The 27,884-nt window shown below is 36.9% G+C and overlaps 1 protein-coding gene across 1 annotated transcript in view; it reads left to right on the top strand.

Annotated features, from left to right (window-relative positions):
* LOC131568812 (dynein axonemal heavy chain 5-like) overlaps positions 1-27,884 on the top strand; it is a 147,605-nt gene that overhangs the window by 93,932 nt on the left and 25,789 nt on the right. Inside the window, exons 60-71 of the mRNA XM_058820918.1 lie at positions 2,851-3,069; positions 5,558-5,734; positions 9,111-9,305; positions 10,544-10,699; positions 10,984-11,166; positions 14,075-14,245; positions 14,676-15,054; positions 16,156-16,427; positions 18,319-18,483; positions 22,203-22,470; positions 24,427-24,548; positions 25,707-26,054. Coding sequence (XP_058676901.1) covers positions 2,851-3,069; positions 5,558-5,734; positions 9,111-9,305; positions 10,544-10,699; positions 10,984-11,166; positions 14,075-14,245; positions 14,676-15,054; positions 16,156-16,427; positions 18,319-18,483; positions 22,203-22,470; positions 24,427-24,548; positions 25,707-26,054 — 2,655 coding nt within the window. The remainder of the gene's footprint in view (positions 1-2,850; positions 3,070-5,557; positions 5,735-9,110; positions 9,306-10,543; positions 10,700-10,983; positions 11,167-14,074; positions 14,246-14,675; positions 15,055-16,155; positions 16,428-18,318; positions 18,484-22,202; positions 22,471-24,426; positions 24,549-25,706; positions 26,055-27,884) is intronic.

Below are 27,884 nucleotides of genomic sequence, written 5' to 3'. Positions count from 1 at the left end.
ATGCCACTAAAATTAGAAAGGCTACAGTGGTTCTTAGTGATTGGGAAACATGTTTCCTTCCTGCCTAATATTGGCTGGAAATGTTTGTATGGAGCTGATTGCAGCTCTAATAGTCTTCTTGTGCAGAAGATTCTCTTTGGCAGCACAACTTGCCTCCTGCTCTCATGACAGAGCTCTAGACAGGAGGCTGCCAGCCAACCTGATACTGATGTCAATACAAAAGTTGTGTTTGTACCCATGGAATTTTGAAAACTTGAGTCTGAGGGGGAAAAAAAACCAGGGAGAAAGCAAATTTCAAAGGGTCATCTGAACCAAGTAGTCTTTCTGCCTTTGAGAATCACATACAGGTTGGTCATCCTGATATGTTAGCTGTCAGTCTCATGCAACAAACCATTGTTCATCACATATGATCAAATAGCCTATAAATCAAACTAATATTATAATGTCTTATACTTTGTTATGATTACCCTGGAAGTGGCTGAGAACTCTGATTAAATTGTCTGTAAAATAGTTTCTTATTATACGTCATCTTCCAGAAAATCTGTAAAGTCTTGTGTAAATCAGTTAAGGGATTCTTTTCATGTTAGAATATAATATACTTTTTTTGTACTCATCTGAAATATTTTTTTGATATCCCTACATCTTCAAAGCTGACAGCCTTTTAAGAGTTTTTAAGAATGGAGAAGTTTGTTTCATCAATCTTTTGCACTTTTCTGGGTAGTTTATTGCTGCTTTTCATATTTGCAAGGCATCATTGCTCATATGTATTGGGAGTTCGCATGCCCATCCTTTTCCACTGAGGTTCACATCCTGCTGTGATAAATGTCAAGGTGTTATATGAATCCACACAGTCAGGTGTAAGTTCTCTGTTGTTCCAGCTGTTCTGCCAAGGCTATTATTCACAGCCCTCCAAGGATCTTGTTTCCTGTGTAGCTTCAGTATTTGTCAGCTGGGACTGAAACATTATGTCATAATATTGTTTCACTCCCATTTTTAGCCCTCAGAGAATTTAAGGATATGAGGATGCTCTGCAGTAGGGAAAGTGGTGGGAAGAGGTAGAAGAGGGCTGGTGCAGGGCTCCTTTTGGATCTCAGTAAGAAAGGCCTAGCAACAGATGGCTGAATGAGGCATCTGCTTTAATAAGACAGAATAATAAGAGGCGTTTAAGATAGTTTGAATGGCCAAAAGAGAAAGTTTTCTCTTCATGGACAGGATCTGCTCTGCACAGGATACCATGGGCAAAATTATCCTTGCTCTCTCGTGCTGCATGAATGTGGGGTGTCCAGCATTTGAGAGAATGTAAAGTTTACTCACTGTTTGTCTTCTTCTTATGACTTTTTAAAAGGCAGTTGTCTTATTAAGCTAGTTGTCAGGCCTTTCTTATTCAGACACAGAAGGAGTCCTGCACTCTCTCTACCTCACCCTTTCCCCTGGTGCAGGGGGGACAGTAACACTACGTCACCTCCTAAAAGCTCCTTTGCTATTGGAACTTTGCCCAATGGTCCAAGATTCACTAAAACATACCAGCAGTTGATCTGAAATCTGCTTATCTGGGTTTAATCAAGACTCACTGATTGAGCAGTGCTTATTTCTAGGCGATGTTCTTTAATGTGTTTTTTGATAAACAGTGAGGTAAAAATATTTTGGCATTCTTGCATGATGGAAATTTTATGAGCAGCCATTTTACTGGTTCATCTGGATTCCAAAATATGTTTTTATCTCTGGGATCTGTCAACATAGCAGGTGGCTGCAGTAGATGAAATTTTACTGGCAGCGCTATTCTCTCGCATATACTATCTGCATATACCTAGATTGCTAATGTAGATGGGCAGAGATACATGGGATTCACCTGTATCCAATACACTTTGCAACACACATATACACAGGTATTAGTAACCTACTTCATTGATTAGTACAGATATGCTTCTGTAATTCCTTGCTCACAAACCACTCTTTTGAGATAGACCAGACCCCAACCCATGGTTATGCTGTTGATTAGGAGTTGTCCCTTAAGAGAGATGCCTTCTACTGCTACTTTTTGTAATAAAACAGGTTTTACAGGTTCTTGGTTTCCATCTTCATAACTCTTATAGAAGAAAAAACCAAAATAAGATACATGATATTTAAACAAGCTTTTTAAATATTCAGAGCAAATGAAAGCAACCTTTATCTGTAAGTGTGAATTTCATAAGAAATTTGTCAGGCTCTAATCCTTTGCAAATGTGTATGGAAATACTTTCTGAATTCACAGAATATTTTTTCAACCCTGTTAGGAATATAAAAGTTAAGAGGCCACATTTAAATGACTGGTAAGTCATAATGCAAATTTATGGAGAAATGTGAAAAAAGTCTCTAGAGTTTTACTTTCCAGAGGAGCAAAAAATACATTTGTTATATTTTTGTTGTAGAGGTAATTGATGGAAAAAGAGAGCAGAAGAATAGTGTATGTTCTCATTTTTATTATTTTATAATTAATGAACACAGTATTAAATTTCTTTTGCACTGAGAATATATTACAGGAGGCATATATATAAGGCAACCAAGTGTATATATTGCCTCATATATCTAGTATACAGCTAATTGAAGTGTATTGTGATTTGAAAACATTGGTCATTGTGTGATTAATAGACCATTCTGAAAATATTATTAAAATATCTTAAGATTTCCTTGAATAACTACAATGCTATGCTTCTGATCTAGAAGTAAAAAGAAAAAAAACTTCTGTCATCTTAGAACATATATTATTTTTAAAACTACCCAACACAATACAGTATGTGCCATTAAATGAATGTCATTTGCTTCTGCCAGAAGAATAGGTATTAACTACTCTTTACTTTTAAATATCTGTAGGCAAATCTAGCTTTGCAGGAAGGAAGACTTGCAGCTGCCCAAATGGAGCTGAATAATGCACAGAATCAGCTGGACGAGAAGCAGGCGGAGCTGGATGAAGTACAAGCCATGTACGACGCTGCTGTGAAAGAGAAGCAGGCCTTGCTCGATGATGCTGAGGCTTGCAGAAGGAAGATGAACAATGCCTCAGCTCTGATTGAAGGACTAGGGGGAGAAAAGGTATCAGCACACATGTGCATGTTTCCAGCAATAAGGAGGTGTGCAGTTTGAGAATGTTCCACGATGATCATAGCAGTGCTCAGCAAACTCAAGGCGTGTTGACTTCTTGATATCACATGACACTTCTTTTAGTTATACGTATGCTTGTTTTCCTTGATGCTAATGTACCTAAAAAAGTAAAGCAATTTCTTGTGTTAATTCTTCTGCATGAAGATTTATAACATATAATTCGTATGAGGATAAAGTTCAGATTTAAAGCCAAGGAGCCAAATTCCTTTTAGCTTTTTTAAGAAGAGGAATTAGGCTTAACCTAAATAATTGCCCTAAAATATTTATAAGAAGGATTACTCTCTTCTTCTCACCAAGTATACAAGAATACAAATTTGAAGCTTGACTAATTTCCTGAATTATAATTGAAGCTTAGGCTTCTACTGGAGCCTTTTACAGAATTATGGGCTAATTGTTATCCTCGACACTGAGTTTGAAATTTACCTTTCCTATGCAGATCTTTCTGGCTTCAGCCTGAAGGTTTTCAGAGGAAGCAGGATACTCTTTTCCCCCCTCTTCTTATTTGCTTTGTTAATTCCTTCATTGATTTCACACAAAGTCAAAATTGATGAGAGTTCTGACTTCAGCCAGTGTGTTCTGTGAGGCCAGCACCTCAGCATTTCTTTGCATAGCTGCCCTTCAAATGACATCAGTCAAAAATCTTAGATGCTTTGTCATATTTTTTCAGTGAATTTCTAAATTTAAGAACCAGGCAAAAATAGGAAATTATAGTGCCTTATTGTGGGTTTTATGAAGCTTTGTTCTATGAAGTCTTGTAAGAGCTGTTATTCCACTCTACTTTTGAAAATCCAGACAAAAAAAAATTAAAGACTCTGTATGGCACTTGGAGGATTAGGCAAAACTAACACTGGATTAAATGTATATTTTTTTAAACTTGAAGCATGAGGTCCTGACCAAGAATGAATGCAGAGTGATTGTAAGGGAACAGGAATCTGGAAAGAAATTAATAAGCAAAATATGAGTTAATTATTTTAAATTTTTTTAGCACATGAAAAATATTACTTATAAAATTGCAGCATCATGGAATAATTGAGATAGGAAGGGACCTCTGGAGACCATCTAATGCAAAACACACATCCCTCCTTCCCCCCTACTCAAGGCTCAGGGCATTTTTTGGTTGGGTTTTGAATATCTTCCAGGATTCGACCACTTCCATTCGCAACCTATTTCAGTTTTTGACCACTCTCACTGAAATAAAGGGATTTTTTGTGTGTTGAATGTAAATATCTTATATTCCAATTTGTGTCCATTGCCCCTTGTCATTTCACAAAGTACTAGTGAAAAGAGTCTGGCAATTTCTTCTTTACACCTTCCCATCATGTGTTTGTGCACATAGGTGCATGTGTAGAAATCCCTCCTGTACTCTAGACTCAAGTCTAAACCATCTCAGCCAAGGCTGCCCCCAAATTTTAGATTCCTGATCAGTTCTTTATCTGCAAGTCTTAGGTTAAGCAAACTGCCTTTCCCTCATTAAATCCTCACTTCACTGTGTTGAGAACTTTTGTCAATGCCCTCCTTAAAACATCAAGGATTGCTTGTGTCTTTCTGTGTTGTCCCTTCAGATATTGGGTTGTTGAAGTTCCCCATGTAGACCAAGGTCAGTGAATGGAAGGTTTCTTCCCCTCATATACTTCTTGTTAACCACATTGTCTGTGACAGACACACACATCTCCCATGCTGATCTTCCCTCTGATGCTAACCCATAAGGTCCCATCTGGCAAATTTTCCATCCTTTAATCTCCCATAATGACCACATGGATTCCACTGCCCTCTCACATGTAAGAAAACCCTTCTTCTCACCTTCCCAACCTGTCCTTCCTAACAAGCCCACAGACAGCTGATGCTACTCTCCAGTTGTGGATCTCTTTCCATCATGTTCCCATGACTCCCATCATATCATGATGCTCCAACCATGTGCAGAGTCCTCTTTTGTTCTCCATGCTGTGCACATTCCTGTAGAAACACTTCAGAGAGGAGCCCAGCTGCGATAATTCTTATTCTATAAGCAGTATGAAAGCTGTCCCCAGCAGTGTCTTTTTTTGGGGGTGTCCTTAAGATGGTCCTCCATTTGCCCTGTTTTGTTGATGACAAGATTTATTTACAGTTTATCTCACCCCACACATTTTGTTTGCCAGCCCCGTCCCCCACTTCCTCACGTGACTCTTGGCCCTCCTCTGCCTGACACTTCATTCCTCTAAAGCTCTTCATCCAGCTTGGTCACAGAGATGCTTTTTCTCCACTTGGTCAGGTGGTTGCCATCACTTCCAAGCAAATTTGTACTTCTGAAAAGAATTATTTAAAGCAAAAAATACTCCTGTTATGAAGAAAAATTATTTATCAGAAAGAGATAAGTTTTTAAAGTTAGATATTTGTGTTAGTTTTGTGTCTGCTTAAGCTAACTTCTTTATTTTCCGTACAGCTTCGTTGGACAGCAAGCAGCAAAAACTTTCAAAATCAAATTATTAATTTGGTGGGGAATGTTCTTCTGGCCACTGGATTTCTCTCTTATTCTGGACCTTTCAATCAGGAGTACAGGAATTTGCTACTCCAATTGTGGAGGAAAGAGATGGACAATAGCAAGATTCCATACAGTAAAGTAAGTACTCATGTTTTGTTCTGACCTTATTCTTTGCCTTGCTGAGAAATTATATGCAGAGCATTTCATTCCAGAAAAGTACATAATTGGAAGATTATATACAGGCTGTCACATTCAATCAGATTTTTAATAAATAAAAAATCTGAACAGTTGACAGCTGAGCTTCTAAACCAATATGTTTTAAATTCCTCTTTACCCTGTCAGGCATTTCACAATTGGTATGTAGGACACTGCTCTGGCAAATCTGTGAGAGGAATGCTGTCTGAGATCAGCTGCCCTGGGAGAAATGGCATAATACAGGAAACAAAGTAAAATTTGTCAGCTTAGAATACACTTACCTTTTCATAAGAGGAGACATCACCTTTGCTCTTCTGTGTGTTATCAGTATATACCCTCCTGTCATGCCTTCTGCTGCATACCCACAACATTTAATTTTGTTTTATTTGAAGTGTCTTGTAGAAAGCATTTTTCAGGGCTTGCTCCAGTGTTAGCTTTTAAATCCATGCACCTTTGTCACCAGTGAGGCTGTTCCAGTGAGGCTGACGTTGCAGTATCTCCTTCTCTGGCCTGTGTCTGTACAGGCAGAGGTGGCCTAAAATGCAGTTGGAGCTCTGGTCCCATATTCAGTTTCTGTTTCCTGCCACTTCATATTCTACCTTTATTAAGGTGAACAACCTGCATGCTGAGACTATGAGACAGGGCAGGATATGTGAATCTTGTCCTTTGCTTTTACCATTATGCATGAATCTTGCCCTTTGCTTTTACCATTACCTGCCTCAGGATTGCCAGACCTGGCAGATGTTCTGGTGCAGAGGCTTTGCTCATGGCCAATAACAGCCTGGCTCCTATTCCATGACTTTTAGGAGGTCTGTCAAATAATCTTCCCTGTACCTGGAAGATACATTCATACTGAAGGCAGAATTTGGGCCATAGTAATCAAAGCTGTCTTTCTGAGTAATCTGTGGTGTCTTCCACTTGGTTTTGTGAGTACCTGTGTACATTTTCTTCAGCAGTTAAGGCTGGAGAAATAATTCAGGGACTCTCTCTTCCTCTCAGCACAGGAGTTGAGGTATTAAGCTCAAACATTTCCTGTTTTCAGCTGTCAAAGATTTTGACAAAGCAGTTGCTGCTGAAATGTGCTGTGAGCTACTGAACAACATGTGTACATCTGTATCATTGTGAAACAGCTAAAGGCAGATCTGCATCTTCTTTTCAGTTTTTTTGGGATTTAGCACTTAAAACCTCTGTTAAGGAGACCTCTTTTCCATAAGGGGTTTGTTCACTTCACAGAAGTTACTTTTGAATATATTTTTTATTATTTTTAATGTTAGGTTGGCATAATTATGGTAGTGCTGATTAACCTTGACTTGAGAGAGGGAAACTTGCAATCCAGCCCAATTTATGCTGTGACTTAAAAGATGAATGACTCTGACCCACCCAGTAAAGCTCTTTGAAAGCTGCTGATGATAAAAAATATGTAAGGCCAAGATGGATTTATTAATAAAGTACCAGGAGCAGTGCAGTTTCAGGCAAGATTCTTAACCAGTGTGGCATGGGAGTTATCCTACATACACTCAACTGAGGGAGGCTCTTTCCTGATCTCAGTGTACAAAATGTTCTTAAAAGCTACTTACTTTGGGGAGTATCTGTCAAGATTCTCACCATTTAAGGATAAGAAATTGGATATATAATATCTTTAGAAAGCAATACATAAAGAACTAAAATTCTGCTTTCATGAGGTTATTCTGGCCAACATTACTGTTTGGCTGCATTCTTGAAAACTTGAGGAATACTTTCTTATGGTTTCTATGTTGCTCCCCCTTCCTCCCCAGTATGTCTCAGTTAGATGGATACCATAGTTAATGAGTTTCAAAATGTATTTACCATTCTGTTTAGAGTTCCCATTAAAGACAGAATTATGATTTCCATCATAGTGTATTGAAGAGAGTTTTGATTTTTTCCCAGGGAATTAAGTGCTCACAAAAGGCAGCATATGGGCCTTTCTTGATACTTCACACTGCAGGAAAGAAAGCAGCTTTGCAGTTCAAGCACAAGGCTTGATATCTGCCTTACTTTGTCACAGACTACTAACTGACCGTGGGCGTATGAGTCATTTAGGCATAACAATTTACAAAGATCTGTTTAAAATTAGCCACTTATCTGTTTAGTTAGGCACTTAAATTAGCTGAGTTTCAGAGTTGCAGGGTGACTGATATTTCTTGCTGTAGGTAAGAAAAAGTTCAAAGCTGTTTAGATCCTACTCATCTGCTTAAGGAGCTAAATATGGTTTTAGGTTCCAATTGCTGAAAAAATTGCCTATTACATGCTTTTCTGTCCTTTGCACAAATGGAAACTAGATTCCTAAAATTTCTTTGTCTTCTGAGGATGATTTGTGTTGCTTCATTGTGAATATTCAATAATTTTAGAAGTAAAAAAATCAAAGGAGTGAAAAAGCTTTGGCATCTTGCAAATACTGTTATCATTAGGTATCATGATTGTATCACAACTCTCACAGTATTTGAAGTTTTGCTTTAGGCTTCAGATGCTGAATTATGTGATTTTCACTAGATTTACAGGCTTTTACCTTCCTTCTTTCATGTCTTTATTTTAAACATGTCTTTAAATAAGGCCTACAAGTCGGAATTGTTGAATGAAAAATGTAAGGAGCAAATTAAAAAATACCTTCAATTTCATTATTTTTACAATTCTCAATCCTTACTAAGGTGCTTTTCTAAATTTGAATTTGGTTTGCTACTTTCAGCACTTTTTTCTTCACATACACATTTTTGAGAGGCCAGTCACTTTTCAGAGGGAATAAAATAAAGCAAGTTATTTGACAAGTGCGAATCAGACTTAAGGAGAATATGCAAACTGTGAAGGATTTTAACTTAGCCTCAATAACCTTCCATGATAGTTCATGGTTACTGATCCATAGCACATCTCCACACTCTTCTCTTAGTCTCCCACAGCCATCCTGTACTTGGAAGGCACTTTCCAGCAGGTGGAAGGTCTTGTGAGCAAGATGACAATTCTACTTCAACTCGCAGGAAAAGTGTTTGCTATTAAAAACTGCAAAAAATCCGTTTGTCATTAGATATTGAACTGACTTCAGAGTTTTTCTGACAGTCTCTGATGGACATCAAAGCCTCAACAGAATTCACTTTCATTACTGCTCAACTGCAGTGATTGAGCCACTGAACTTTAAAGAAAAGAAACAGTAAGCAATAACTATCAAATACACTCCATCATGCATTCTGATCAGAATATGAAGAAAAACCATAGCAGATGTTTTAGTATAGCTCCTCTAACTGGCACTAATTTTGTATTTACATGTTTTCTACTGGTACTGATTTTGTAATTGCATATTTTCTATTAGAACTTGAACCTTACTGGTATGCTTGTTGACAATGCTACAGTGGGTGAATGGAACCTCCAGGGTCTTCCAAATGATGACCTTTCAATTCAAAATGGCATTATTGTCACAAAAGCATCTAGATATCCGTTGCTGATTGATCCACAAGGTCAAGGAAAGATCTGGATCAAAAATAAGGAAAAGAATAATGGACTTCAGGTAAATAGTTAATTTACAATTCCTTAAAATCTGTGTGTCATTTGTGTGTCATCATGCTTTGGCCATATGTAATTTAAATCTGATGTTTATTGGTGTACAGCTATGCAGAAACTAAAACAAGACTGACATAGAACCTGTACCCTATATCATGGTATCAATAACAGGGCAAAATAGTTTGCACTGATATGTTATGACATATCTATTTTTATAATGAATCTTTTAATTGCTTGCTGTAGTGAAAGAGAAACAAAGAGGGAAGTAAAAGGTTGTATCTCATTCTCCATCTTCCTGGAGATTTGTATCTCCTGCTCTGAGTTCTCCCTGTTAAGTCCAGGGGGAACAAAGTTATGTCAAGATTCTAAATACACAAGTGTTTAAATTATGACTTACATCTGGGATATTGTAACTTGCTATGGTCTTGTTAGTGTTATGCTGTTGGTCACCCAGACACTGGCTTTATCTCTAGGCTGAATTAGTAATAAAAATGTAGGGAACATGCTGTTTTGGTAGATACACATACATCTGCATGATAACAAACAAAAAGTGCAGAGTGATGGAACAGAGTATTAATTTTTAAATAATATACTGGTTTAATTCTGTGTAATGTGCCTCTAGATATTTTAATTATACCTTTTTCAAAGAGCTTTGCCTGCAAGACAAGGATTTATTTTAAAAACATGTCTATCCTATTTTTTTTTCCTGGTAAAAAAAAACACCTGAAAACCATGGCTTAAGAGATGCCTGGAAAGGTTATTCAATTATCATCTTAAATAATTATGTTAAATATATTAAATTTGGATAAATGAAAAGGAGTCTGTGTGACTTGTAGCAATTTTAAGACTGGTGGAACTGAATTGGAAACTGAATGTCTGATGTCAGATCAGGCCTCGTGTATAACACTGGCTCCTTTTCTGAACTCCATAAACATTTCCCTACTTCATATTAGTGTTTTAAGCATAAATCTATTTATATTTAGGAGATATTAAGATATTGCACTGATTAGATAGATATGCAGATAAGAAAGTAAATAGGTAACAATAAAGAAATGTAATCTCCTATCCTCTGAAGTTTAAAGCAAAGCTTCCATTCATGTCAGCCGAGTCAAGTTTTGGTCCCTAAAGTGTAGCCATTTGCATATATATCCCAGGATGAGTACAATTTTTCAAAGCTTCAATAGATTTTATGCTGTTTTCTGTGTGCTTTCAAATGCATGCTGTGTTGTGACTCAATCTGCCTAGGTTACAGCTATGAACCACAAGTTCTTCAGAAGTCACATAGAAGACTGCTTGTCCCTTGGCCGACCTCTGTTAATTGAAGACATTGGAGAGGAACTTGATCCTGCCCTAGATAACATCTTGGAAAAAAATTTCATAAAATTTGGTTCAGCACACAAAGTAAGATGAATTGTAGACATGAAATTAAAACCCAACAGGACAGATGCTGGGTATAGGGTAGTCTGAATACTGACATGATTTGTACCTTTAAAACAGTTAGAAAATGAGTGGTGAACTCGTGGGGTTATTTGAGGGGCTTTTTTACCCTTAATCAGAAAGTTTTAAAAGTGTAAATGAAAACATTAAAAAAAAATAATATTTTTTTTTCATCAGACAAAATAACAGTTTTTCTGAATTCAGCTTTCAAAAATTGAGAAATGCTTTTTATTTTTTTTTATTTTCAGGTGAAAGTAGGTGACAAGGAGGTAGATCTGATGAAGGGGTTTACCCTCTATATGACAACAAAGGTGGCTAATCCTGTTTATACTCCAGAAATTAGTGCAAGAACAACTGTGATTGACTTTACTGTTACTATGAAAGGTCTGGAAGATCAGCTCCTTGGCCGTGTCATCCTCACAGAAAAGCAGGTATTGAGTCCTGCAGCATTTTAATAGAGGGAAAGCTTGTTCAGTATTTGCACCAAGAGTGCATACATATTCAGTGTCTTGGTTTAAATCAAATGCAAGAACAAAAATGTGAATGAGAGTTTAAAGGTTGTGCATTTGCTGAAATACAATGAGGAGCTCTTTTTTAATCGAATGGGGGAACCTAAACATTTATTTTAAGATCTGGCCTTGGAAAGAGAATAAAGAAAATTATTCATTAAAAATACATCACTGGCATGCACATGACATACATAAAACAACTTTATTCCTTCATATATGGAAAGGGCTTGTTCAGTCAGAAATCTCTTGTATTTCTAAATTCCTTTTTAAACTTGATTTGAATTACATGAAAAAATGCTTATGAACTTGAACTACTTTTGCCAGCCAGGCTCTAGTGTGCAAGGAGATAAAAGATTCTTAAGGAGCCCTGAACACTGACTTGACTCTATTCTTACTAAAATTTGCATTGATTATGTGGAAGTTAATATAAGGAAGAAAATCCTCTCTCAGGTGAGATTAAAAAATTGAGGTTTGCATTAGCAGAGCTGCTGCTTTCAGTAAGTAGCTCAGGTAGGCTTGCTAATGTAAGAGGAGCTGCCTACCTAAAGGAATTATTTCTTCCTTTGGCTTCCCCAAAGCATGTTCTAACCAGCGTTCTTTAGTGGTGCTGTCATTTTCTCCAGCCAACACCCTTCCACTTTGCTCAAAATGAGCCTTCACTGAAGTAAGGACTGGAATTAAGGTGCCCTTCCTTAATCTGACAGTCACAAACAGGGGCTGGAAAGTCATTGTAATGCACAAACTTCCTGTGAATTCTTCCATGGAAAACAGAAAGACTGTAACAGGAAGTACTGGAGAAAAAGTGGGTGAGATAAATGCTTTAGATGCAGAACTTTTAATCTTTACTCCAGTAGATGTAGGTTTTTGTAAGCAAAATCAAACAGCATTAATGGGAATATCCTGACTAACCTCTGAAGGGAGAGAGGTCTAAATCAAGATAGAAGGAAAAGAAGTGAAATAGGTTTCTCATGACCTACATATAAAAATCCTCTTCCCACAAGATACCCTTGCTTTGTATTGTTTTTTTTCCTTGGAAAGAACTGTTAGAGAATGCATATTGAATGTATGTAGCAACACCTAGACTGCATTGGGTCAAAAATATGGTCATTGAAAAATATTCCTGCAGTGCTGTTCATCAGCTGAAGAGAGTTGCAAGGGAACCTAGTTAATATCAGCGCTGCTTGCTGAACAGGGACATGGCTGCAGCTGATCAACATTTATTAAACTTTTGGCAGATACAAAGGCATCATGGTTGTTGTCTCTTCTGTCTCAGTAAGAGGTGAATGTTGTGGTGTAGATAGAGCCAATGGGATTCTGAAAAAATTAGTTCAAAGAAAAGACATAACATGAACAGAGCTTCTGAAGAACAGGTTTTCTATTACAAAGAGACAACTTTATGATCACTGAACTAAAGTAATAGATTAAAGGAACCAGACATCCTTAAAGATTGCTCTAGTGATCAATGAAATATGATCAAAGAAGTGTTTATTCTCACCTTTATAGGTTGATCCTATAAATATAGGAAAAAAATCAGCTTATTTTTGTACTTTGATAATGGAGCTGCTGCCATTATTTGTGTTCAGAACAACTATTATTTATATTACAAATGTGAAATTCCTTTGCAAACAAAAACTTGTACCTGATATATTTGCTGATAAGTTTCTGAAAGATACCTTTTACAGACTTATAAATAGTATGGGTAAAGCGTCTGATCTTAAACAAAGCACATCCTTATGTGGAATTTAAACATGTAGTTAAATGTATTTTTGAGTTTTTTTGTGGAAGTATTCCCTTTGTGTAATTCTCTTTTTTTTTTTTTTAATGGTATAGAAAGAGGACTACTAAATGTAGAAAGCTGAATTACTGATACTTAAGCCATTCCCTTCTTTTGGGATGCAGTCACTTGTAGCTTCCACAGAGCTACAGAGCCCTAGAACATATTTCAAAGTTTCCAAGAGAGGCGTTTGTAAAAATAAAGAAATTTATCACTTCTTTGAAATAAAGGAGAACCTCTCCTGTACTGTATAACTATAACTCTGTACATCTCCTTTTTCTCTAGCTTGACATGTTGACAAAAATGAAAATAAACCGAAGCCATAGGTGTAGATAGACGATTATTAACAATCCTTTTCTTGTAGGAAGGTTGACTGGATTGATTAAATAAAGACAGCCAGCAAAAGTATCCCTGAGCTGTGTAGACTGTGCTGTACAGATGCCTCATTTCACTTGGTGTTCTGTTGACTTGTCTGCCTTTTTTCCCTTGTCATTGTCTGTCTTGTAGAAAGGGCAAAAAAATCCATATGACAGAGATAATAATTGTAACATTTCCTGTTTTATAAGCAGTAGAGGATTGTATCTTTCAAAGTCACAGAATGGTAGAAATTAGAAATGGGAAAGGTCATCCAGTCAATTTTGCTCACAATGTAAAATCCAGCCATACAAAGCATCTTTCAGGCCTTTATCTGATTTAATTTTAAGTACTCAATGTAATGTGGCTTTTATCACTTGCCATTGTAAACTATCTTCAGTGGTTTAGGTGTGCCGTACTATGAGGAAGATTTTCCTGGTAATTCAGATGTGTTTTCATTCTCCAGCATTTATACTTCATTAATCAATACATACAGGATACATATAAATTAGTTTAATGTATATATTCCATATGCTTATAAATTATTTTAGTACAGAAATATTTTGTAGTATTTCAGTATTTTATGGAAAAGACAACAAATTCCCCACTCTGGCAGACATGAAATCACATTTTCTATGTCTTTATAAGGAATCTTCCTTTTAATTGACATTAAATATTCTATGGAAAACTTCTTGAATACAGGAACTGGAAGCAGAAAGAATCAAACTAATGGAACAAGTGACATCCAACAAGAGGAAAATGCAGGAGCTTGAAGATAATTTGCTCTGCCGTCTAACCAGTACAGAAGGCTCTTTGGTTGAAGATGAGTCTCTGATAGAAGTCTTAAGGATCACTAAATCAACAGCAGAAGAGGTGAATTTTGAATTCACTGTAGATATATTTTGTAATTGTAATTTAAAGATAGTATATATAAAGACATATGTATATATTTTCATTCCTGTTTTATTTTTTCCCATTCAGAGCCACTGTAAACATCTGACCTCTTAACAAGTAAATAGTAGAAACACTTATTTTTTATTCATAAAAAATAGCAAAATTAAACTGCTACCTGGATATTGTTCATATTCCAGGCACTGCAAGTGTAAGTTTGAATCAGTTCCCATCTTGACAGGAGTTGGAACACATGAAGATACAATGTCTGTGTTGAAACACTGGCAGAGGGAAGCAAAGCTCAACTAAAAATATTATTGTGGTCTTAATCAAGACCTTTACTTTTTGCTTGTGTAGCATAAATCACAACTAATGCAGCTTAATCTTCATGATCTTTTCCATTAATTTTAAGGTCAGTGAAAAATTAAACACAGCAATGGAGACAGAGGTGAAAATCAATACTGCACGTGAAGAGTATCGGCCCGTGGCAGGTCGTGGTAGCATCCTTTATTTCCTAATTGTGGAAATGAGCTTGGTTAACGTCATGTACCAAACATCTTTAGGGCAGTTCCTTGGCATTTTTGACCTATCAGTGGAAAGATCTCGGAAATCTCAAATTCCAGCAAAAAGGGTGGTTTATATAATCGAGCATCTCACCTACGAAGTCTTCAAGTACACAGTTCGAGGGCTGTATGAAAATCACAGGTTCCTGTTCACATTGCTTCTGGCACTGAAGATTGACTTGCAGGCCAAGAAAATTTCACACACTGAGTTTGAGACACTGATCAAAGGTAATTTCTCTAAAAATGTTCCTGTTTACAAATGTCTGTGTACTGCCAAATTCAGATTTTGCAGTATTGCACTAACAATGTGTTGTATCCTGTGGATCTTCTTGTTTTTAACTTGTGAATGGAAGCATATACAGTCCAAGAATGAATTAAAGGACAAATTTTCCAAAACAAGAGCAATATAGATTATTTGTTATGAAAATAATGCTTAGATGAGGATTATTTTAACTGTTATACATTGCAAAATGGAAAAAAAATAAGTCCATTATTTGTTAGAGAACCTATAGCCTCTACTATCTGCCTCTTTTTCAAGTTGCTGCATATCTGTGTCTGCAAGATTGTAGACAATCAGCAAAAGCTCTCTTGTTGGCTTATGAGCAGGCATGTGAATGCTGTACCAGGCTTAAGTATCAGCAGAAAAAAAGCCTGTAATGTGTTGTAAAACAATTTTATATTGCATTGCATTATGTCACCACTGTATGTCACTACTCAGACACAATGACAAAGAAAAATTTGACTGAGGTTTATAAAATTTGATGGTCGGTGACCTCACTGAGTTCTCCAAGATAAATTCAATCTGGTACAAAGACAAGTACAGTCAGGTGCTTGGCATCCAAATTTTTCAGTTTGTTTAGCAAATACTGAGTGACTGTTCAGCTGTGGCTCAGCTGTGCTGGGTGTGCAAATGGGCATGAGGCTGAGTGCTGGTTGAGCTAAGAGGCTGTTGACGTTGCAGCCCTGGAAATGAATGCACCATGTGCTTTCTTATTCTTTAGCACGGATGAAAGGAGGCTGCACTAACCATCATACGTCTGCTCTGAAGAACCGGGCTTGAGTATCCTTTTAGGTGGCCACATTTCATTCCAGCTCTACAGATAGAGTAGAAGCAGCACAAAAATTAGTGGGATATCAACTTTGGGAGGAACTGAGACCACTTTCCAGTTAGGTCTTTGTTACGTGTTTCCTCCATGCAAATGACATCTCCATATCCTGGTTTGCATAAAGTGTTACTCCCTGAATTATATAAAACCAGTATTTTTTATTACTTGTCATTTTTCTGTTTAACAATGTTTGTTTTCCTCTGTAATACTTTTAATTTTGCAGGAGGTGCCAGCTTGGATATGAATTCTGTGGAAGCAAAACCAAAAAAGTGGATCCTTGACACGACATGGCTCAATCTTGTGCAGTTATCTAGCTTGTACCCTTTCGATCAACTTCTAGTGCAAATTGTTAAGAATGAGAAGTCTTGGAAAGCCTGGTTTGATGAAGAAGCTCCTGAAAAATCTGTTATTCCTGATGGTTATGACAGCTTACTGGATCAATTCCATAAACTGCTCCTTGTTCGTAGCTGGTGCCCCGATCACACTGTTGCCCAAGTAAGATACATTTTTGTACCATGGTTATGCCATGTGGCATCTCCTGAAGAACTGCTAGTTCCAAACTTAGGCTCTCTGAATTTCTTGTTACCATAATATTTCTATTTGAGTGAGCTATTTTGAAAAATCAGATATTGAAATGCTTATTAAAAATATGTGTAAAAAACCTTATTTATTTAATTGCAATGAACTAGGAAGCAGAACATGAAACAAATTGTGTTGGAGCTGCAAGAATACCATTGCTTTGGTGTAGTGCTTTCACAGTCAAGTCATGCAACCTGTAAAGAAGTTGCATTCCTCTGGTGAATCAAAAGATACCTCCCTGTTCATTTCCACAGAAGTGGCGGAAAAAGAGCAATTCACTTTTATGGCAGGTGCACTAAAACAGCAGATAAACTGTTTACTTACTCTCTCTACTGAGGAAGTAATAATTAAGGCTGCCTTGTGGCAAATGTCATAAAAGAAACTGCAGTAAACTAGCAGTTTCTCCACAGTTTGTGATATTTTGATTTTTCTTCTCTATGTAGGTGTAAAAGAGATGTATGAGTCCATGAGTACCCTCTTTCCACTTATTCTTCCTTCTTTCTGTACTGGAAAGTAGTAGTTTTTCTTTCCTGCCTATATCAACTTTACATGTTACGTGCTGTGATAGCATCTGTGTTGTATTTAGGGGACACCATATTTTCATGGACCTCTTTTTCAACAAGGCTCACTCCACTCTTTTTCATTTTGTGTTCTTCACTCCGTAAGCAGGAGAGAAGTAAGGGAGCTCCAACTGCCATAATTTAAACAGAGCAAAATAATAAAGCTGCTACTGCTTATTTATCAACTTATTATCTATCAACAATTGTCTATCAACTAAATTATCTAATTTAACTAATTTTTTATTGTCTTGCACAAACATCTCTATAAAAGAATATCTCTGAACAATGGTTGCAGTAAAAGGTCATTACTGTAATTTTTGAGGAGAGAGGGGATCTCTATTGTTACTCTTTTTTTATCTCTTCTTTCCCTACTGTGTTTTCCCAAGTATTAGAAATTTTACCTGTCTGGGACAAAATTTACACTTAATAGTGGGTGACTGAGGGTTTCTTTTTCTGCAATTGACATCTTCCTCAGTCCACCTTGTTCCTCAGTGCTTCTCTTCATCATACATGCCTAAGAATCTGTGAGAGTCAATACACAGCTAGGAAATCACTTCAGTCAAAAAGAATTTCATGCACTAAGGTAGCTTTAGAAGTTCTTTTAGAAAATGTCTATGAAAAGAAAAAAATAGAGGCATAAAGAAGGTTTGACCTTTAAGGATCACGTCTGAGCTAAGTTTATGTTTTGTAGAAATAGATATTCAGCGTAAGAGACTTGGATAACCACTGGACAGGAGAATTTGTTTGAAGTTCCAATAAATATATGGGAGATTGTAACTGGGTCAGATGAGAGATTTGTCTAATCCACTATGCTGTAGAGACAGTGTCAAGAATACATACTTAGAGGAACTAAAAATGGAACTGGTATAGAGAAACTCTTTTATTTTGCTATCCACCAACTTTTAACAGGCAGTAATTTAGGGACAATATCTGGGATGTCCTCAGAGCTGACACTGGATCTATTCTGCATAGATTTTTTTCTCCAGTTCTTTAAAGAAACCCATTTAGCATTTTCTAGCAACAGTGTTCACTGGATGGCTGTTGCGTGAGCAGAATTCTTTCTCTTCTGTGTTTGAAGTTTGCTACCTGAGAATTTCAGTGGTTGCCTCCTGTGGACTAAAGTTGAAAAATTAAAGTTCAGACAGCCATTGCTTCCAGTAGAGATGCTAGTAAATTCCACGTCACTAATTAATGCTAAACTTAAAAAGGTAAAGATAGATATATTTTTCTGGTAACTTTTTTTCCAGGCTCGGCGCTACATTGAAGAATCTCTTGGAGAGAAATATGCAGAAGGATTTATTCTTGAGATGGAAGAAATGTGGAGAGAAAGTGGCTGTCGAACACCTTTGACATGCCTTTTGTCAGTGGGGTCTGACCCCACTGAAAATATAGAACGTCTTGCAAAATCAAAGGTATTCTCCTAAACTGAATTTACTAGAGCTGATAAAGACATTTTTAACTCTTCTTTGCACTAGAAGTGGCATTTCTACATTTTAAAGATGTTTGGATTGTGATATTTACATTCATGCTAGTGTTCTCTGGAAGTTAATTTTTGATCAGTAGCCAAAATGCATTTAGTAGGAAATGAAAATGCTGCAGTCCCTCTTTTTGCAGTTGTTTGATTCCAATGAGATCCCTGCCTTTATCTAGCAGATTATGATAACCCACTACTTAGGAAATGTACTAAGCTATTAGAACAAAGCAACATTTGTGTTTTAAATTGTGTTACATCCACTGTAGGAGCTGACAGTAATGATGATTACAAAAAGATACAGAAAAAAATCATAATTATGGTGATAAGAGGAATTAATTTTAACACCCTAGCATTCAATCTGTGCACTTGATGGAGACATTCAACATTTCCTACAGAACAGCATCACTTTAAGGCACTCTGTGCTCTGTTTTATGGTTCACAATGTAGCAGCATATAAAATTTTCCCAAGAAGTTATTTACTTTAGATCTCCATAAATTTTCCTCCTCATTAGAATGCATCTTCATTTAATGGTGCAGGATTTTAGAATACACTGAGTAAGACATGTAAAAGTAGGAGGACCCACAAATCTCTTCAGCTTATTAATTAGAAAGAGGAGATGCTCATTCCATTTGAAAATCAGGACTCTTATTTGTCTGTCTGTGTTAAAACAGCTTAAATTATGACCTAACTCTCACTTAGTGTTTAAATTTAGGAATCTTAAATCTGAAGTCATTAATTTGATCCTTGTCTGCTGTCAGACCAAGAGGATATTGCGGTCTTAATATGTTTTCATGCTTCCAGGAAATGTGTATGGAATAAATAGAAAGTGAGGTTGTGAAAGAGCTGAAGGGGTTGCCTTGTTTATTCACACATGGTTTATGAACAAGGCAACATCAGCTGGGCTGTCACAATGTGAAGTTCAGCTCCAGTGTTACCTGTGAATGTAAAGTCAACCACACTGTTTAACTGTAAGGTTCTTTTCCAAACTCTTGAAGTAAAGACCTAACCACACAGTATACAGGAACTTTTCAAGTTTACAAAAGCCATCCTAATGTCACAAAACAAAATGCAAACACAGACGTTTTTTAAAAATAAAAATGTGTATAACAATGTGGAACTTGAGGAGCATTTCAGCAATTCTTTAGCTTTTAAAAAATTTATCTAGAAATAATTTAATTTTCAGAAATATTTTCAAGGGAGCTTTGTGTTTATTTTGCTAATATGTCAACAAATTGTATTTAGTTCCTTTCTTTCTTTGAGATTTCTCTGCTTTTTTCCAGATTAAATCTTTAATATAGGTTGGTTTTACTGGGGACCTGTTCTTGAAGCAGGGTGGTGGTGGTGCTGGGGTTTTTTTCTTATTAATGATAAAAAATGTGGGCCTCTTTTTTTAATGCTTTCCCTTTTATAGTCATGACTTTTAGTCTTAAAAAGGATTAGCACACCAGTGCTAATGGTGTCTCTAAGTATGATATTAACAGTATAAATCAGCTATCTGCTGTTGGTAATGTTCAAATTTGTGTCCAGAATTTATTTTTCACTCTAAAATTTAGCTGTTCAGGTGGCCCTCTCCCAAAGAAATGAGAACAGTATCTGTGGTTACTGAGCTATGTAATCTTGTTTATAAACCAAACAAGCTCTATCTTAAAATTAGTTGCATTTATGCCCCCTTTACTTTCACTTTAAGATGGTGTGAAAATTTTACTTTCAGGATTGAAATGAAGTTTCTTATGCCAGCACTTTGACTTCATTAAAATCAGATTTTTTTTTAATTGTAGAGATCATTTCTTCTTTTAGGGAATGATACACAGAGCATTCAACAGAGCTGTCAGGGCCACTGTAGTGACTAAAATGCCAGCATTTTCATCTGGATAGTGATACATGAAGATGAGATGGATATGCTGATATGACTCACTATTGAAAGTAACATTCTGTATGCAGACATTTAAAAGATTTCTTTCAGAAGGAGTAAAATGAGGACAATTCATAGTGAAAAATTCTCCTTGTCTTGATGTTTCTATGACCTTTAATGATTGTACATTTCAGAGGCAACATTGCTGAGAAGAGCAAATTATGAGTAGATGCTTTGTTAGGGAATAATGTATCTGCTGAATATTTATGCACTCTTATGCAGGGATAGTCATAGTGCTTGATTTACAGGAATGCTAGCTGTACTCAGATGCATCTTAAAAAAGGTAAAGTTTTTTGGTTCTCTGGCACACAGCCAGCTTCACAGGCTGTTCAGCTTTGCTTCTTTTAGCTACAGTTTCAGGTTTCACTGACCTGAGAGTAGGATTTAACTGGTTTCTTATCTTTGGCATTCTGGTGTCCTTAAATCTTGCCAGGATATGGGGATCGTATACAGCAGCTGTATTTATACTGTTCTCTAAAATCAGGTCAGGGCCCCTTCTCTGACCCTGAGGCCAAATGACCCAGCACAGTTTGTGTCCATATGCTTAACCTCCTTCTCCTGCAAAAGGAGGGCAGCCTCCTCCACGCTGCTTAGGGGTGGATGTCTTCCTTGCTTTTTGTTTCACAGTAAGAGAGTCTGAGTAGCTGCACAGGTCAAGACTAACCTTTGTAGCTCTCAGCCAGCTGAAGACAGGGCCAGATTGATAATGTGCCTCATTGCTCACTGCATGAGGGATACTCAGCTGTAGGTCTTGAATGTGAAACTCTCCACGAAAAAAAAGTCTCTTCATCAATTCTTTCGCCCTCAACATGTATGTAGAATAATGTGTTTAAATGGGCTTGATAGTTCTGGTTTTTCCTGGCAGGGGTCAGGCAGCCAACCTGAGCCTGACTTAAAAAGAGCAAGAGTAGCAAAAACAAAAAGCAAGAGAGGATCTGCCTGCATGTTACTGACAGACTTGTGTGGTCCTGATCTCAGTCTTATCTTTTTCAGATCCCCTTGTGAGAGCTTTTATCCTCCTCTGGTTTTCTGAAAAACTGCCTTTACTCTCCCATGGCCTCTGAAGAAGATGCCATAAAATTCTAGAAATTTATATTTGCATTTATAAGCTTTCTCTTTTCTGAATCTAGATCTGCTCGAGCTAGCAGATCACCAAACTGGAATCCTCTGAATCAGTGGCTCCACAGCTGCCATTTACAATACAGGATGCTTCCTGAGTGGTGCTTTAATGTGAACCAATCTTTCCTGTCCTAACTGCTTCATCAACAGCTCTCTTTTGAATGAAATATGTTCAGGCAATAAAAAGTCATCAGAATTGTTTGGTTTACACTGTGTGTTAATTATTATCTGAAGCCCTAATATCTGCTCATCTCAAGATAGTACATTATAGGAAAAAGAATGGTCAGGCTGTATTTATCTCTTGCTTTATTTGAAAAAATGGTGAAAAAGCTGAAAAAATGTTTCAGGTGTCTTATCCCATAGATATTGTTAGACCAGCAAAAAAATATGATTTCCAGTGGGTGTAGTTTTCTTCCAACAGGTAGAAGATAAGAGGAACTTGAAGGGTTTTGCTTTTTTTTGTGGTTTTGTTTTCTTTACTTGGTTTTAATATAATCAGTCTGCAGTGATATTAATGGCTTTCTTTGTGACAGAATGTCACTACACATGGATCTACAGAAGCAATACATCACATGTATAATTCTAAGGAGCTACATATAAAATAAACTTTCTTTTTTACCTTTAGAACATTCCATGTCATGCCATTTCAATGGGTCAGGGCCAGGAAGTCCATGCAAGGCACCTGTTAAATCAGTGCATGCAAGATGGAGGATGGCTCCTCCTACAGAACTGCCACCTTGGCTTGGAATTTCTTAATGAATTAATGGACACCATCACAACAAAAGAGTCTGTGAATGAAGATTTCAGAACCTGGATCACTACAGAGGCTCACCCAGAGTTTCCTATTAATCTTTTACAGTCCTCTATAAAATTTACCAATGAACCTCCTCAAGGTAGGAATGACTTCCCTTCCCATGGGAGAGATTGGTGCTGGTCCAGGAAGTTTGGGCAGAAAGTAATGTTGGCTTCAGTGTGCAGCTACTTGAAGCTGCCAGTCTTGGACATCACTGACCTATGTTCCTGGGCATCCCCTGGTCTGCTGGGCCTCCATGCTCCTCCTTACACCCAGAATCTTTCCCCACTTCCAGGATGTTTCCTCATACTCAGATGTTCATCTCATGCTTTCTGAGCCTCTAAGCCCTCAGCTTCCTCACCTAAGTAGTCCATGTGCAGCAGCACAATGTGAGATCAGCATCTTGACTGGCAGTTTGGACTCATGTTTCTGTATTAATAGGGGTGTAAGAAAGACATGGATGGAATGAATCCAGTGAGAACCCACAAAGTTGCTGAAGGAATTGGAGAATATCCTATGTTAGAGAGGCCAGGATGATTGTTAAACTTTGAGGAGAGGAGGAGGATCTTATTAATGCCTACAAATAAAGAAATAAATATACCCTTTCTTTATATATATATATATATATGTATGTATGTTGCCAGTGGTTTCAGTTGATGATGTCAGTAGGAGCTAAGAATTTTTATCCAAGGTCCTATTTAAAGCTTCAGACATTTAAACCTCTTATTTCAGTATTTAGCTTCCTTTGAACATTAATAAAATGTAACAGAATGTTTGATGTTTTGAAACACATCCTGTTTCAGCATTTATACTCCATCTCAAGAGCAGGTAGTCAGTCTGTTGATAAAAATTTCTTATTTCTTCCTCTTCTCTCCTCCTTTTTAATTCAGAGCTCAGCAACTTTTTATTGCACAGTGGCACCCTCCTAATCATTCTAATGGTAACAACCTATAGCTTCAAGAGGCTATTTTAGAAGTCAAATTATAGCAAATTTGCAACCTACATTTAGCAGCTGAAAAAAGGCCAGTGTAAAAATTTTAGTCAGGATGAAATATAGAGAGTTTTAGTTTCTCAAGACTGTCCTGTCACATTGGTAGCACAATAAAATAAAACACCTCTGTTTTATTTTGGAACCCTGTTATGATATCCATTCGATATTTTGGAAAGCTATTTGTTTGAATATTGTTTTGCAGAATTTTTGTGAAGTATGAACAAAAGCAAAAGTACTTTTATTGTGTCATATCAAGTAAGATGGTTTTGGCCATCTTTTCACTGCACTTAAAATCTGCCCTTCTAGACTTGTGTGAAGCTGATTACGTGGAAAGTATCATAAGAGGGACCTGATGTCAGTAACTCATGCTTGGGTTGTCTGCCCAAGGCAAAAGATGCTTGAGTAGCACTGCCTGAAAACATCTGGGAGCAGTCAAGCTTCCATGTTCCATGGCAGCTGGGACTGTATCAGTATCAACTGCCTAAAGCTGTTCCTGGGATATGAAATGTCAGTGCTCAAACAAACCTCCCCAAGTATTAATGTTTGCACTATGAATTTAGGTTCTCCTCGTCACCTTGGTGCCTGTAGGCCAGTTGAACAACAGCATATAGAATTTTGAGATTTTTCTAGGAATCAAATCTAAATAAAATTATCTTAAATAAAACTAAAATCTCTTATAATAAGTAAATAGCAGAACAAACTCTTGGATACTCAGTGCTATATTTCATTTGATATTTGATGTCTTTTTTATTGCCATATAGTTGCTAAATAATTATATTTCTATTTCAGTTGTTTATGGGATCATTTAGAATATGATTATGTAATCTTAAATCCTTCTGGACTGTTGAAATCAATTTTTTCTGTTACCTACCTAAAACAAAATGCTATTGAAGTTTGCCTGCTATGGCCGGCTGAACAGATAATTGATTCTAAGACATTATTTGAAGGTATAAGTGAGATGATACTGCAAATTGGAATAGAGAATTATGCTTAATAGAGTTTGGACTTATGGATTCCATACTTTTTTTTTTGCTAATGTGTTACATTTTGATACTTACCTTCTAGGTGTGAAAGCTGGCTTAAAGCGAACATACTCAGCTGTTACTCAGGATCTGCTGGGAGCGAGCAAAATGCCACAGTGGAAACCATTGCTATATGCTGTAGCATTTCTTCACACAACTGTTCAGGTTTAAAAATACATCTCTTCTGTCATAAAGCCATGTTTCATTTATTAATGAACCTTGTTATTAAATGAGAAACATTTTTAAAGGGATGTCCCATGTTGGCAAATTAACGCAAAATAAGAAAGATAACAACCTCTCTCTATTACTGCAGCTGTGTTAGAACTTATAATTTTGCTCATGTTGGTCCTGTATTTCCAACAGGGATGATATTTCAGAGGAAAAAAAGGACAATCAAGCAATGATCAATTTGAGTACTCTTCTATTAAAGTCCTGGTCAATGACTGTGTGATCTGTCTTTCAACTAACTGGATTTTTACTAATATTTGAACTCATAAAACATATTAAAGAAATTTACAATTTATAGTTTGGAAAACCATAGTCTCAAAATGCTGCAATTACAATGAGAAGGTGTAAGAGGGTGAATATAAATCCTTTCTGCTCTGAAACCTGTAGGAGGAAATGAAAGTAGATTTTGGGTCTTGACTTTCAGGACTTCCATTAAAGAAAGTGCTTTATGGATTAACCAAAACTTTTCATCATCCTATGAATAGATTTTGCAGTACTCTTAGTTTATATTTGGAGCCTGGCTAATTTAGCTCTGTGGCATCCATGCACTGATACATTGTGGTCCAGTGGAAGCCTGTGTTAAAAGAAAAAAATTGCAATTACCAGATATTACCCTAACACCTATGTACTGCCAGCTGAGTCTGTAGATAATTCACTAAGAAGCAGTTTTTCCTGCTTGTGTCTGCACCATGCAGATACAACAGGGATAGGAATATAAGTGATAGGAATATATCTAATCCATAAGAAGAACCTACAAAATGATAATGGCTGATGATTTTGAACACCATTGCCTCAAGCAGTAGCTTAATTTTTGAATTTCAAAAACTATGGTTCCAGAGTCAGAGATTTAAAAAATACTTTAAAAAGAGGATTTTTTTTCTTTGTGAGAATATTAATATTCCTCTTATTTGTTTGTGCAAAATTTAGCTGCTAGATAATCAATCAAGTTTTAAATGTATTTTTTAAAAGTTGGTGAAATAGAGTTCCAGCTGGACTACTGCATTCTTAAAGTATTTCATGTATTCTTCTGCACTTAAGCTTTTTTCACAATTAATATCAATGAGTGTTTTACCTTTAATTATAACCATTCTACAGGAAAGAAGGAAGTTTGGCCCATTGGGCTGGAACATTCCTTACGAATTTAATCAGGCAGACTTCTCAGCCAGCGTGCAGTTCCTTCAGAACCACTTGAATGATGTGGGCATCAGACAGGGGGTGAACTGGAGCTGTGTCCGCTACATGCTTGGAGAAGTGCAGTATGGAGGCCGTGTGACTGATGACCTCGACAAGGCCCTGCTGAACACATATGCAAGAGTCTGGTTTGGAGAGCACATGTTCAGTGAAAAATTTTGTTTCTACAAAGGCTACGTTATTCCAAAAGGGAATACAGTGGAAGACTATCTCCAGTACATAGAGCAGTTGCCAGTGACTGACACACCAGAGGTAAAATATTTTAATATATTAAAGGGAGTTTTTGTGAGATTAATAACTTAATGAGGTATTTTTTTTCCAGAATTGAGTATGCATAGGTCAAGATTAGCAGGCAGACTATTATAATTGATATTCAGTGTAGATCTGCTGACCAGGAAGAGGTAGATGAGGCCTTCTTCAAACAACTAGAAAAAGTCTCATATCACAGGCCCTCGTCCTTATGGAGGACTTTTAGTAACCCTAATTATCTTCTGGAAGGTTGATACAGCAAGATTCAAGTATCAATGTGTATAAAACCCTGTTGGAATGCTGTAAAGATGGAGTTGGAGCCTTTTTGATAATGTCCAATGAAAGGAAAAGAGGCAATGGACATAAATTAAACAACAGGAATTCCATCTGAGAACAAGAGAACTATTTTTTAAGTGGAGGTGGTCAAACACTGGGAGAGTTTTTCCAGAGATATTGTGCAGTCTTGTCTTTGTAGACATTGAAATCCCAACTGGACGCTGTCCCTGACAGCCTGCTCTATTTTCTCCTGCTTGGGCAGAGGATTTGGATTAGATGACCCTTAGAAGTCTCTTCTAAACCAAAATATTTTGTGATTTCACAGTTTTTATGGGATTGAGCAGACATGCAATCTGAGAAATAATAAAAGTAAAAAAGCCCATGGTCTCATTTGAAAGTTATAATTGGGAGTTTATTCCATTTTGACAGTAAAAAGATATGGATGTTGCCATGAATTGGTGGGGTAGGGTGCAGGGTAGCTCCTGGTTGTAACCAGTTTTACATGACCCAATGTGTGCATATCACAGTGGTGACAGGAACTGGAGGATGATGACTTTCTGCTCCCTCCAGTACAGGCACACATGCTGAAGTTAGTTAAAACTGAAACAGAAGAGAATGCTCTGGAAAATTGAAACAGAGGTGAATGGTCTGGATTTCTGTCTCATTTCTATTAAGTTGATAAATGCCATTGGAAATAAGTTCCATTAAAATTAAATAGACTGAGTGGAACAGAAAAAACTGGTTTTCACTTACTGATAATGTTCTGGCTGAGAGGGTGAGAAGTTTCCAAGGTCATAAAATAAGCTTGAAAGTTCTGAATCTCTGAAGACAGTGAGACCAGAATGCAAAGGTATTTGTGCCAGCAATGATGTACCTTTTCCAGGTAAGAGTAAATGCAGACATGATATAAGGCATCACTGGAATCCATTTGAGCCCAGCTCATGAAGTGATTCCTATCAGTGTATGAACCTTGGCTCTATCAGATTTCAGGTTCTGCTTTCATGGATCTGCTCTTTTAAGCACTTGGGAACCTATCTCACAATGATGCAATGTGTTTTTAAAGTGTTTTGATGCCTGTAAAAAATTTGTATGTATGGTTTGAGGTAGGGGAATTTTACCTTTGGCTTTTATGTAAATAGAGGCAAGTCCAGGAATGCAAACATCTTTTTGTTCTTCACATTTTCACTTGTTAGGAAGGAAGCTGTGACTTTCTCCTGTCATTCTAAAATCTGTCAAAATTGCTCATGAAAACCTTTAACCTTTTAATCTCCCAATCTTCTTCTTTTCACAAAAGATACTGTGCTAACAGTCCAAACAGTGTATCCTTGATTAATTCCTTTTCCCTTTTTAGTTAAGAAAGACTGTATTGGCCTGCTTGCAGTGTCCTTGCTCCTTTGATGAAATTTCATCCTCTGAGCAGAGTAAACACTGTCTTCTGAGAAGGGCAATTGAACTCGGTGTATTGGGTTGGGATGGAAAGGTTTCAGTAGCAGGGGGAGAAGGAGTGGCTCCTGTGAGAGGCTGGCAGAAGCTTCCCCCTTGTGGGCCAGTGTCAGA

The sequence above is a fragment of the Ammospiza caudacuta genome, chromosome 1 (assembly GCF_027887145.1).
Source record: "Ammospiza caudacuta isolate bAmmCau1 chromosome 1, bAmmCau1.pri, whole genome shotgun sequence".
Lineage (NCBI taxonomy): Eukaryota > Metazoa > Chordata > Aves > Passeriformes > Passerellidae > Ammospiza > Ammospiza caudacuta.
The sequence above is the reverse complement of the archived record's forward strand: the minus strand, read 5'-3'. Positions and strand labels throughout refer to the sequence as shown.